At 41.5% G+C, this 13927-nt stretch overlaps 1 protein-coding gene and 1 non-coding gene across 2 annotated transcripts in view; both read right to left on the reverse strand.

Annotated features, from left to right (window-relative positions):
• Positions 1 to 13927, reverse strand: part of CNOT1 (CCR4-NOT transcription complex subunit 1) — a 50143-nt gene that overhangs the window by 22935 nt on the left and 13281 nt on the right. Inside the window, exons 9-21 of the mRNA XM_065733422.1 lie at positions 13523 to 13649; positions 13128 to 13238; positions 11916 to 12086; positions 11500 to 11627; positions 10308 to 10548; positions 9034 to 9153; positions 8071 to 8193; positions 7696 to 7847; positions 4030 to 4180; positions 2852 to 3053; positions 2311 to 2457; positions 1104 to 1228; positions 246 to 532 (exon numbers count right to left, since the gene is read on the reverse strand). Of these exons, the coding sequence (XP_065589494.1) occupies positions 246 to 532; positions 1104 to 1228; positions 2311 to 2457; positions 2852 to 3053; positions 4030 to 4180; positions 7696 to 7847; positions 8071 to 8193; positions 9034 to 9153; positions 10308 to 10548; positions 11500 to 11627; positions 11916 to 12086; positions 13128 to 13238; positions 13523 to 13649 (2085 nt within the window). The remainder of the gene's footprint in view (positions 1 to 245; positions 533 to 1103; positions 1229 to 2310; positions 2458 to 2851; positions 3054 to 4029; positions 4181 to 7695; positions 7848 to 8070; positions 8194 to 9033; positions 9154 to 10307; positions 10549 to 11499; positions 11628 to 11915; positions 12087 to 13127; positions 13239 to 13522; positions 13650 to 13927) is intronic.
• Positions 3584 to 3719, reverse strand: LOC136047310 (small nucleolar RNA SNORA50). The gene has a single exon (XR_010622079.1). It is a non-coding gene; the product is annotated as a small nucleolar RNA SNORA50 (small nucleolar RNA).

Consider the following 13927-nt stretch of genomic DNA (forward strand, 5'->3'; position numbering starts at 1 on the left):
AAGGCCACCATGTATTTTCAGCATCTCAGTTTGTCCCATATTTATACAGGAACTACATTTAACATGATTTCAAAAGTCACCCTTTTGCTAGTGCATTAACACATCCTGTTTCAGTTCAGCACAAGCTTAACACTGACATATGTACACTTCTCAGACACAGGTCATCGTTTACTGCAAAATTATAACTGGTTCAAGGTTAACAAGACATTACATGCACTGCTTATTACCAAGAAAACCACACTCACCTATTTTTAAATCTATCTAGTGCAGCAATACCAAAATAGTACATTTTGGATGCAAAAGGCTTTCGTAAGGCTTCGAGAACGTAGCGAAGGGCCAGGCCCAAAGCCATGTAAGTAACCAGTCCTTTCTCTATTATCCCACCAAAGAGGCAGGCTGTTATGTGCAGCTCTTTATCTGGGTACTGGGGAAAGAAACGGTATTCCTCAAACAAGTTCCTCAGCATGCAGTTAAACACTTCTCGTTCCCGTTTAATGTTGGAATCCTTAAACCTCTGCAGCATTTCCAAGACCTGCAAGCAAAGAAAGTGGAACTCATTAACAACAGATACTTCATTTCAGCTCTTCTGCATCTATGAGTTTCAAGAACGCGTGTAACTAAGGTAGGTGGGTGCACAGCAAGCCAGACTGCAGAGTAAGCATTTCCACAAAAACCCATTTTAGCTCGTAGGTACTACTTCACTCCAATTAACTTTCTATCTTCAGACTTGAATTCTCCCTCCTTTCTCTTAAGTCACTACTACCTTCAGGTAAAACTTCTTGCTACCTCTAAGCCCAGTACTTCAAAACTACATCATGTGTCTCCTGTAGTTCATAAACACACAATTACATTAAACTAAAATAGTAGTACTTGGAAAATTACTCAATAACTAAACAGTTAACACACAGTTAACTAAAACAGGAATATCAATGTATACATTTAGAAGTTACAGTCATTTTCAGATGCTCTATAAAGATTCAAGGTACAGTTTAATACTGTTTAAAGACACACTAGAACTTGTTCTGAATATTCAGGCTCCTACTCCAGTCCTGCTGCTGTTTCTATCTCTAGACAGGTGACAGCTGCTACCAAAGGGGACTCACCTCATCTACAGACATGGTTGGATGTGGTGGATGGTTATAGATACGCTGGAAGTAGCTGTTTGCCTCATCATCTATTTCTTTGCTGAAGTTCTGATTAGCCTCTGGCCACACCTGAGATAAGTCAGCTGTTAAAAAAAGGCAACAGGTTACAATCAACTTCAGACAGTCAATATTTTATTTACAGATCTAAGAAGTGACCATCTGCTAGCTTATCTTAAAAATCACACTGAAGCTTCCTAGTACACAGGAATTCTTAAAGATCTGTTTTCAATACATTTACACAAGAAAACTGAATCCTAGGAAGGAGTTGATCTCAGTGTTGTACTCCCAGAACTCACTGCAACCCAAGCTAGTCTCTGCTGGCACCTAAACCAAATGAATGCAAACAGTAGGATAAAGCATGCTACACAACACTAACATGCAGACAAACTTTCACACAGACTTTCAGGCCAGTCAGTGAGCTTCAAGCAAGGTTTTACACTCAAGCCCAAAAAGAAAAAACAATGGTCACTAAAGCTGCCTCCACTATCTAGAGATACCAGTAACTTATTTATTTACTTATTTTTTATTTTTTACAGAGCAAAGACAACAGATAGAAAATCAACAACACTGGAAAATTTAGCATACAGGTAGACTTCCTAACAGCAAAGCTTGATTGCTTGAGCATTTAATTGTGAGCATACTTAGAGGTACAAAGGAGCAAACCATAAGGACTCAGTTCTGAAGACCAAATAACTGTTTTGAGGGGAAAAAAAGCCAACCAAACAGCACCTTTCCACCAACTCATGTTAGTTTTATTTCTTTTCCAGCACTGTTGGCTGTTTCACTGCTCTGCTGCAGTAGGACTTGACCTTGATAGCAGTGATTACCTTACAAACAGAAACACACACCCCACTCTTTTACAATACAAGCAACTCTATAAAGAGTAGGATAAGATTTGCTCAAAACATAGCACAATTAGGAAAAAAAAAGGACAGAAGCATGCTGTTCATGCAATTCCTTAATGTGTTGTATTTCCTCCACTATTTCAATCCCAGCCTTGGCAAACTGCTAGTGTGGAAATTAAGAAGCCCCTTTTTTCAGACTAACAGTACATTCCAAGAGCCACACTTCTGTTACTAATCGCCTCCAGAACAAAGCCACCCCTGAAGGAAATGCAGATTAACCACAGTCACACTTCACAGTCACAGACAACACTACCACTTACAAGGTTTCATCTTACTCTGCTGGAACGTAGGCTGGCTCAGTCCAGATGTGCTCAGCTTCCTTTGCACGAATGGGTCATTGTTCACAGCAGGAAGGCCCAGGGCTCCAGTTCCTATGCCAGTCAGGCTACCCGTAGTAAGACCACCTACTGGAAAGTTAACAAGGTATTGGTCATCTCAGCTGCATCTTCTGTACAGTGCATGTATCACTTGCATTACCTTATTGTCTCCAACAAATTATCAGAGCTTCATAACTACCCAGTGTCAAGCACTTTTATCTCAGTTGTTCCTCATTTCTATCCCAGCCCAAAATGCTGCTGCTAAAATCTGTCAAAAACAGCCTCTGGACTCTCACATTTTCTATCTATTGTAATCGCAATATTTTGAAGTGCTGTTTTCAGTAGTGAAAAAAGAACAAGGATGTACAATTCCATCCTACAACAGACAGCTGTCTGTCCAGTGCTTTCAATCACAGTAAGAAATGACAGTGTTTTAACCCTGATGTAACAAAAATACAAGATAGTCCCAGCCAGATAGCAGTACCTGGAAGCTGTGAAGAGAGTCCTCCTATGCCACTGAAACCCGTTGTCTGGTTTTGGGTGGAAAGAGGGGGAAATGCTTTTGCTGGTGACTGAGGAGTACTGAATGCAGAACCCAAGTTTGGAGGGAAACCTTGCATGCTCTGGGTGTGAGGAGCAGCTGAGCCACCTAAACTAAGAGACGCCATTCCTGCAAGTGAGTCGATCTGAATGAAAGAAAAAAAAGATTATACACAGCCAGCCATACAAAAAAAAAACAAAAATCAAGCTCACTCTATGCAGGTTTTCTATGAAGACAGCTACATATCAAAAACATTCCTGAAAAGAGCCCTCCTGCATGGTCACTTTAAAAATCTGAAGTCACACAGGTTACCTTAAAGAGAAATTTTTGCCTGTAGAAAGCCAGACTGCCTACCCAAAAGACATCATAACTATAGGCTAACATCTGCTGATCCACTTCTTCACATTATTTACAGCAGGTTGACACAGTGTTTGGTACCCTTGATGAGCAACTTCCATAAAGTAGGAATTTATAAGGAAACAGCTCTCTGTGTTGAGTTCACATCATTTGCTGATGCTCCAGACATCCTTCAACACTGATCTGCCACTGTTTCACGTGTAAATGTTTTTACCATTTTAAAATCTGCTGTTGAATGCAGTCGCTAGAAGCAAAGCATGTCTGCAATGAATCTCTTCTTCCAGAGAAGGAAGGACGATGAGCAGCAGGGAATAACTTACATGTAGCTTGTTTTTAAAAGAGCAGTTCAGTTGAGAGCTGAAGAGCCCCAGTTATAACAAGTCCATATGCTCTAGCACTGTTGCTTGGCCCGTGAAGCTACAAACAAGACATACCAGGTTCAAAGGCAGTGCTCGGTTCTCAGAAATCTTTGTAAGTTTTAGCACTTCATAAAACCCTTCCACTATTTTCAAGTAAACCAAACCTATCACTCTTAGGTATTCCCATCCTGCTATATTTCTGTTTCTTACAGACATCCTTGAAGTGAAAGATAGTTCTGAACTACAACGCTCAGGCATTCTTCTGTTATAATTACCTGGACATGCAGAATAAAAACTAAAGGAGCCAGATGATGTTTTACTTAGTCTCACAGCAAGAGCTCAATAAGCACACCACAATTAACTCTAGCCAACTGTTTCTGAAGATGCAGCATGTTTGCTGTCTACCTGCACAGGAGAGATGGCATCCAAGCTGCTTGCACTGGGTGGGCGGCCTTTGGGCATGACTCCAGGCGGCGGCTGCCTGGCCTTGTTCATGACATTACTGCAGTTAGCTACCATGGTGAGGATGGTCTCCGACAGCTCCTGAGAAACACTCCTAGAGCAGAAGAATAAAGACAGTGAGGCATGCAAGATTCAAGAAATCCAGGACTCTGATTGTTTTCCTACAGGAGATGGGGCCACATTTCACGTATCTAGGTGGCAAAACAAACCCAAGAGAAACTATACCATTTCTTCTTCGCAGCATCAGAATTTCCCTCCCTGAGAGGGACAGCTCTATTTTAGATGGAAGAATTTTAACTGCAGTTCTAAGAAGAAAAATCACCTCCAACATATTCCTCTACTTTTAAGAACTCAAATACTGTGCTGTACAGTCACCCCTGCAAGTAATGGCTCATTGAAAGGCAGGATGTGCCTCTGTCTGCATGGCTCCGACAGCCCTAAAAGCCAGCAGATACGGACTACATACAGCATAGCCTCATTAATTCAGACAACAGCTTACGCTGTAATCCCTTGGTCAAATCAGCTTCTCAAGGCTTCCCCATTCCCAGGCTTTATCATTCATAATCATTTCCAGTTGAAATTTCATAACACCCACGGACTCAGTTACAGCATGCCTAAAAAGGCTGGATTACAGACAAGTACTCAGAAGGATGGAGTTAAATGCCCCCACAATTCCACTACAGTTCATCTGTACATGAACTAACAGACAGGCTTCATTAACCATTAACAAACATTTAACACAGACAAGAACTCTCCAACTATTCCAAGAACTTGTGTCAAAATGCAGCAGAAGGCTGCATGACATTGCACAACCAAGGGCAGCCAGCTCCTCTTTCAAAGTATCCCAGGTCTGGCTGCCAGGTTTCCAAAGAGCTGTGCTGCTGACACACCTACCCGCAAGCATGCTCATGCAACTCCATTCCACTCCAGAAAGCATAATCGACTATTTATGGCTTCCCTGACCTTTACTTTGACCTTTATATAGTGAGTACAACTACAGCAGCACATTCCTTCTCGCAATGATGCAACTATGTCAAATGCCTCCAGAGATTCTTTATTTTCAACAGATTTTCACACGATTTCTACTGTTGAGATGTGGGGGAGATGAATGAGGAACAACCCTGGCAATTAAGGCAGAAGTGCAGGCCAGCCTTCATCTTTGTCAGCTGCCCCACTACAGACTACACAGGTTGTTCTCCAAAGCCAGTGCCCTACCACAGTGTGGGAAAAATGCCATCCTGCCACAGACAGGATTTCTGTTTCAATCAAGTGCAACCAGACCAGAAGGCAGAGCTCTGAGCACAGCACAGGCAGGCTCAGCACACAGTGTGAGTCTGCCTACACCCCAGCTCCATAATACCACAAGTCTCTAAACTTCCAGGCACTTTTGACCAATTACAGGTAGGGAAGTTGAGGTTTCTTCATGCAGGAGATGTCTGCAGTGCGGCACGATCCTATTTAACCACAGAATGGGAGCAGGGCTGATGAGCTCAGGTCAAACACAGTTACCATTCTCAATCCTTCGGCCCGCTTTTTCTTTTTTGTTTTTGTTTCTTGGCAGCAGCATGCCTGCTATGTTTCCACTTAAATATCACAGCATGCTTTAGTAAAACAGATTCTAATCTGCTAGAGGCCATTGACCATATGGCAGCCCACAGCACAGTTTAAGATGAGCTTACAGTCCCAAGTTTGACTCCTACAGTGACCAGTTAAAGCTATTACTGCCTTGGAACAAGTCACTAACTTCTAGACCTGCCACCTATGCAGACTGAAAATTGACATTTTTGTGCCAGACTCTGCCACATATCAAGACAGATGCCACAACATTTTTTTAAATAGTACAAAACTGGGGATTTCCACAAAGCTGCTCCTGAAGCAGATGACTTGAAGCAGTAAGTAGGGAGACATGCCATAGAAGAGTCAACTACAGCTTAATAAAAGAGATTGCTCCTCAATCAGTTACCCACAGTGGCAAACTTCAGGTGGAGAAGGCCACTAGCCTTCTGGATATATTTCATGCTTACTGCAATTTTAATCTCCCAGTCTTTATGATGCCTGCTTCCATTTGTGACTGAAACAATCCAAGTGATCCCTTCTTGAAAAGAAAACCTGGCATTTTCTCTTCCACACTCAAAGAATAGCTGAAGGAAAATGACTGCAAGTAGGTCACATTCTTGCATAGAAGGGAATGCAGGTTGCTATAAAAAGAAAGCAAAAGCTGAGAGAACTGTGCCAGTAGAGAACTGGTATCTTCTGGATTAACTGAATAAATAAAACTTGGTAACACATTAAGATTCAGGACACAGTGACATTAGGTGCAAGTTAAGCCTACAGTTAACTATTACATCTCTTGATCTGGACATGGTAACATGGAAAATGCTGGGCTGGAATGGAATTTACAGTCCTAGAAGATAATGCACTGAGTTCAGAAGTAACAGACGTTCTGTCTAAAAGATGGACTAGAGATTAACATTTCAGAAACTGTATCTCATTAGTTTTTGAAGTTTAATGGCATAGGTCCCAACAGAAAACAGGAGAACCCCTTCTAATGTTATACCAAGACCTCAGAAATCCCCTTCCAGTTCAAACACTGACTGTGACAAGTTTGTGCTGGTATTTATTTCCTACTTTTTACCTACTTTACTGTCCCAGTTTGTGAGCTAGGTATCACCCCTGACGGCCATGCAGATGTTTCCTGTATCAGTCAAAAAACCACCACGTAAAAGATATGACCCCTAGTTCAGAAGACATCTGGCCATGCCAGCATCTTCAGCTGTCAACACCAAAGCAAGCACCACCCCCAACATCCAGTCTCTCTGACTCACAGGCCACACAGGGCTACTCCTGGTTACCTGTGAAATATTGCTGCAAACACTATGCTGACATGACAGTATTAAGTGACCCACTGATATTCTGCAATATTTTTACCTAAAATTAACACAACATTTAAAAGTGGTGTCGTCCTGTTCTCTTTTTGATGCTCCAGGAGGGGTATGTTACAGGTCTCTAGGACCCACACTGCTTCCTTTCAGATTTTAGCTAAACAAACTCATCTGCAGGTCATCTCAGCTATTTCCCATCCTCTGACTACTTCAAAACTGTATTTCCAAGGAGACAACAGAAGTCACACGTCTAGTTTCAGTTTCATAACATGACAACCTATACTTCTCTCGCTCAGGACAGAATTAGCCCTCTCTGCTATAGGGTAAAAATCACACATGGATACTTTTACTTAGTGCAATCACAAAATCCTTTACACTGTTAGAGGTTTAAATGATGCTGCCCCACCCCACAGTTATGATCCACATTCTTCTGTTCAAACAACAGCACTACATCTAGTCACTAATCCAGTATCTCACTAACCAGCCACCCCACAATTACTAAAATCACCCCACGTGTCTGACTATGAAGACAAGATCAATTTCAACTTCCTGTCATGTAACCTACAAGAGAAGCTTCAGTGTCAAATTAAACACACTACTGAGTCCAGCCATATGTTATATAGCTTCAGTAACACACAGGAAACTCCAAACCAACTGTGAATATGCACAACATAAAGCTAGCAAATGAGTTTCAAGAAGATGCACTCAGTGCAAGCATAACCCTTACCCAGCACAAGCCTGCAGGCATGCCAACATGGTTGCCAAGGTCTCTGGAGGAAGCTGAGCACTTTTGGGTTGATCTTTCTCTGGAGCAAGGCCCCCTAGGATAGATGGACATCTTCTCTTTAAGAAGGTCATGCAGGCTTGGATGAAGGGCTCCTGTGGACAAATAAAGTTATCTTAATCTCCCAACCCACGTCCAAGCCACTATTTCAAACTTGGCAATTGCATCATGGAAAGAATTTCACTTAGTTATAACTTATAGTATAATGAAAGTGTGGAACTATCAGGCCTTTCCACAACTTTAAAGCCACTTACAAAATGAAAGTGACTGAAGTTAGTCACTGATACAAGTACAGAAATAAGAAAAATCCTGCTTTACCCCATGCTCCCGAATTTTGTCTGTGAGCCATTTGTCAAGTTTGAGATATTCCCGTCGAGAGGCAAGTGCAGCAAGGTCAATAACAAAGGCAAATGGAGTACCATTTAGCAGCATTGACAAGGCCTAGAGGGAAAAAAAAAAAGACTACCAGTAAAGACATAAGGATACCCTTTTTCCTTTCTTTTCTTTCTAATCTCCATATTCTGCCTAACAAAAAAAAATCTAGCAGGCTGCTGTGCTTTATTAGTCAACCATCTGCATCACATATATAGTTTTGTGCTGTGGCACAAATAAGCAAAAGCTCTTCAGGGTATGGCATCACCTTTCCTGAAGTGACTTTGTGCTTATGGTGTTGAATTCTTCTATATGAAAATCCACCAGCAAGTAGCTAAGAACTACCAAAGTGATACTGTAAAGAAAACAACAACGAAACCCAACAGAGTACCCTAGCAGCTCCCTTCCAACAGATTTCAATCACTTCAGCACCTCTTTTAATACATCTGTTCTGAGTGGTCATCCCTGAACACAGAAAGCGATACAGTAAAACTGATTAGAAGCTCCTGCACTTTGTGACACACAATTATTTTGCATCTAACTTTAGGAAGTGATAAAGGTCTCTAAGGTATCAGGCAAGCTCTAGTCTTTCATGAGCATGTAAACAGTTGCAAAGTAGTAATGTTTGTAAGAAACCTTAATTCCGTCAGTCTCAGAGATGTCACCTTCAAACAAATGCCTGAAGGGTGTTTTCTACAACTCCAATTTCGATGGTGTTTGAGGTTAAAACAGTTGAAGCTCTTCCTGGATTTACAGTATATGCACAAAGCTAGCAGTTCTATGATACTGCTTCTCAGCAATCCTTACTAAAGGACTCACATCTGAGTTAGGCTTAGCCTTTGTCACAAGATGAGCAAGTCTGCATAAGACACCAGACAGAAAATAATGACGGTGCTTTGCAAAACTCACCTTCAAGTCTTGAGCCACATCAAGAATACGTGACAACTTTGCCTGGTCATACTGCTCCCCTCTCATGTACCATTCTGCCATTGCATGCATGATAAGCTGGCGAATCGAAGGAGACTGACCCTGAGAAGAATCAAATTAGGATTGTACTTCATGCCTCTAGGAAAAGGATCAACTATTTAACATTTAGTATGATATCTCTACAGCCTAACACAAACACATCTACTATTCAGCTACAGAAATTAGTTTCTTTGTTGGACTCATCACAGAATTATCCAGGAGCTCAACTAAAAGATGTAGAATGGCTATGAATGATGAGCATGTACATCCTGTAAAGGTTTCCTACGATTGGAGAGGTCTAATTCCTCCCAGTTACAGAGACACTGCTTTTGGAATAGATAAATTGTTTACAGAAGTGTAATACCCAAGTGTTTCCAAAGTGAAAAATGCAGTACCACACCCTGACGTGGAAAGACAGTATCTAGCTCCTTGCTCACACAAACAATCTGAAACTGCAGTCCAACTAGGCTTTTGCTGGCAGGAGGGGTTTTGCTTTAGCTGCCCTCAACTGTGAAAGACAAGTATCCTCAAGCTGTGAGACACAGGTTCTGATCTCCATTTTGAAGCCTACACCCTGTTGAAAAATTGAATCTTCTGTTATTTAAGCACCTTGTGCAAAAAGCACCACCTGTATCCTATCTTCAGTGTATGGATACGTACAAGAAAAAACCCTCAAAATATTCATACTGTTTCAGCTAGGGAACAGTCATGACTTTGCAGTAAATGTGGACTAAGACCCACTGAGGTCAAGCTTCTTATCACTGACAGTACCATACCCTAAGGAGTAAAACATTCTTCAATGCAGATTCTCCTCCCACCCCAGAGGGTTCCTCTGTCTTAAACTTCTTCCTCTGATTTGTGATTGCTTAACTACCAATAGACACAATGAGTTAAGTCAAGATGAAAGGGGAAACCATAGAAACAAGCCTATTGTTTGTTCATTAAGAGCGTGGAGTTTGTGTGCACATTTGCCCTCTCTCTGCATGGAAGTTCTCCCTGAAAGGCAGCCCTAAATTTTCTGAAAACACTCTAAACCTTCAACAGAAGTCACAGCATATGTGATTTCAAGCACACCAGCTGAAACTACTTGTTTTGAGCTTCCTCCCCTTACTGCTTAGAATTTCTACATATTAAACCTGTGAGCTTCCCTCTCTGAAAAATAAAATAATCAAACTTTAGTTCAAATGCAAAGATTCAGCACCAGTGAAAACACTTACCTGCCCGTGCCATGCATAGTGCAAAATGATGGCAGAGTTGGGATGGTTGCCAAGGAAGATTGGCATGAGCGTGGAGATGAGTTCATGGCGCAAGGTATGCCAGGAAGTGTTGATCTGCAATAAGGCCAATACCAACATATCTGGGCAATGCTTGATGGGAAAACTGAAGAGCTGCTTAACCTGTTCATACTGTCCCACTTCTGCCAACCGTAACAGAGATTCGATCAAATCCAGGCTCTTCCTAACAAAAAGAAAAAAACAGACAGACAAGCCCCCCAAAAAGTCACAAAGAAGTTTGTAGCATCAATTGCAAGACTAAGCCCAGTGCAAGCAACCTGAAACTGGAGCTCCTACTGAATATAATTAAGTCTCCAGGAGCATCTTTATCCATGAAAAATAACAACAGCCAAAATAAAAACAGATAAAAATAAACCCAAATCAACTTAAGAGCTCCTCTTATTCTGTTAAGGAAGATGGAGAATTGAACGTTGACATTGGAAAAATTCAGCTAGAAGCGGGTTACTTAAGTAACTCAACTTGGAATACACTTTCAGAAGTAAAAAACACTTCTGCATGTTTACCTGTGAAACCTGTGGAAGATGTTTTACATTTTTCCCTATTTCACAGAGATATAGCTGTTCCCACCTTCACTGACTTTAACCATCTTCCCCATCCTACTATTTGTTATTTCAGGAGCAGGTAATATCAGCACTGAAATCAGCCATACAGATATATTAGAAGAAGCTGTAACCATCAGCTCGCAGAGGCATACAATTTTGTACAATAACTCAGCAATAGCTCTACAAATTTACTGTTTAAATCCCAAGACTTTTTTTTTTTTTTTAGGAGGAGCAAGATTCTCTAGCATTGTCTTACAAAAGACAGACTTAAGATCTTAACTCCTCTATCACACCACCTCCAGTCCTAAGATTCACCAAAATACATTTGCAGAAACTCTCAAAACAATCAAGAGCAACAGCTAGCAATACATTTTCAGATATTATGGAAATGTACAGGAAGTTCTAATACAAGAATACACTATCAAACAGAAAAATAATAACAGCTCAATTACTGGAATGTAAACACAGCTACCGAGATAACACGCTGCACTAAGATGAAGTCACATCTGACCAAGTAAGTTGTCTTACTCTAAATCTAGGTAAGAAAAGCAGTTTGGGGAGAGCAGGTTTACCATGTAGCAATTTCTCGATTGTCATCCTCTGGTGGTGCTTTCAGGATGTCTGTGGTAACAGTATGACAAGGGTAGTCAGCAAAACAAAAGATGTCTGGGTTTATGAGGGAATGTTGAATGAAGGAGAGCTGGAAAGAGAAACGAAAAGCAGTTAATGTCTCGAGTGAAACACTCCTTCACAGCTGCATTATGCAAAGCTCTAGTCTTTTTGTGTAACCAGATTCTTGGCTCATCTGCATTAGAGCCAGAACCCTGCTAAAAACAAACAGCTAGTGACCACCTCCTTCCCAACAAAGCAGACAAGTTCTCAAACTCGGCTTGTCTGAAAATTCAGATTATCAATCCACATCTGCCATTTGAGAAGTTCAGGAACTTCTTAAATGACGTACAGGCAGTTAAAATGCTGGTAAGCTTACCTGGCCCTCTGCATGCTTCCAAGGTCTGTATATGGCGTTAACTGGAAAAACTTCCATGCCTAGCCCTCTCTGGATGCCAAACACCACAATATGCAGGCCCTTGCTGTCACGAATCTGAAATCCTGGGTGGTCCAATTCATAGGTTACTACTTTGAAGTCTAGGCTAGGATTCTGTATGCAAAAAGCAGGAGACAAGTTAGCCTTAAACGTCACAAACCTCAGTACTTGCTGCTAAGAACCCCACTTCAGCACAGCACCCACCCAACTTTTAGTTGAAAACAGTTTGTGTTCTTTTCAAAACAAAGTTCAGATAGTTGTACACACATGATGCAAGCTAGTGTTTGAAGCCAGTCCATGAGTTTTCACTTCCCCCAGCGCTGCAGTCAGTAGCTGTACATTTTCCCAAACATTAAATTAAAAGCAAAACAAAAACAGCTCATTTCTTTGCACTCCAGTGCATTTCTTTTGTAGACCTCCATATGCTCTCCAGCAAGAGGCAGAAGGACTTGACCAGCTGCCAACAAGCAGGACTTGTTCTCTTCTTGAGGAATTTACGATGCAAGCACTTGCAAAACATCCATTAGATTTTCATTAACAGTGTGAAACTTTCATATGAGGGAGTCCAGAAGGAACTTGGGCCATTACAGAATGCAGACCACTCCTTCCAAATGCGGGTGAGCAACAAACGCAAGAACTGGATACTGACTGCATATTGGCATTCATATTTCACTGCACTAATTAAAATAACACTGCTTAAGAAGTGATGGAAAACCTTCCAAAACATCACACACACCACCAGCACTGGGGGTTTTGGAATGAGTAGCTATAAAAATATTCTTCTTCATTATTAATGTCTACAGTGAAGCTTCTCAAAACAAGGTGTCTGATGCACAGAGGTGTTTCACTGTCAGAAATAAGTTACTCAAACTTAAAATACCTTCAGACACATACTAGAACATGTGGGAGTGAGCAGTATGGAATGCATCACAAGCTGCACCCATGTCAGCCATTCAGGTCTTTTTTTACTTACACTTCCTCAAAATACTCTTGCTCAAGGGGAAAAAGCATCACTGAAGCACAGCAGCACAAATACATTATTGAGATTCAAAGCCATTCAGGCTGCTAGGAGCTCAAAAAGCTTTATATTCACACTGGGACTTGCCCTTCTTTGAACCATTCTGCACTGAAGATCAAGGCACTCAGAAAACTTACCAGCTCTTTGAGAACATCAATTAAGACCTCCACATTCCAGGTATGGGCTTGTGCTCCATCACTTTTATCTTTCCCGTCGCTCCAAATCCCACTGCCAGGAGCCGAAATAGACTGCAAGTTAAACACACTCAATCAAGTACTGGCTAGAAATACAGAAGTCTCAGAGCCCACCAGCCATAGAACTTCTCACTACAAAAGAAAGCAGAGGTGCAGACCAGCAATGACACCACCTGCATGCTGCTAAGAATCCTTCACACAAGGTATCACAGATATCTACGGCAGAACTTTAAGAAGTGCAAACATTAAATAATGAAAGCTTATATTCTAAAGTCTTTATATCCCAATTTCTGCTTTTAAAAATACAAAGAGCCCATCCATTCCCACGCAGCACTCACTTGTAATGGAATACCATCTGTCAATCCTGAATGAGTTCGAGCCATCATCCCCAAAACCCTGGCAACCTGGGCAGCCGTCACCTCCCGAACGCCAAACTGCATGATTATGTTGCGACATTCTTCAACACTAGGATGGGACAGAACAGACAGACCTCAGTAAAGCCCACCTGCCTTTAAATGACACGTGCTTAGTCCTCAGCATGAGCCTCAGCCAGAAACAGCCACACGTTTGCAGGCTCCTGCTATCATGGCCAGGTATTAGAGCACCCTCCTTGAGCCCTCAGCATCTGCGCTATAATATTCCATTTATGGATATGTAGCAGATATACAGCATGAAATAAAATATATTCAAACTGTATTCTCAGCAGAGGCATTCTAACTAACATCCAGCTTTTCCTTCTACAT

The sequence above is a fragment of the Cyrtonyx montezumae genome, unplaced genomic scaffold (genome assembly GCF_038088225.1).
Source record: "Cyrtonyx montezumae isolate F1298 unplaced genomic scaffold, pur_monq_1.0 scaffold_17, whole genome shotgun sequence".
Lineage (NCBI taxonomy): Eukaryota > Metazoa > Chordata > Aves > Galliformes > Odontophoridae > Cyrtonyx > Cyrtonyx montezumae.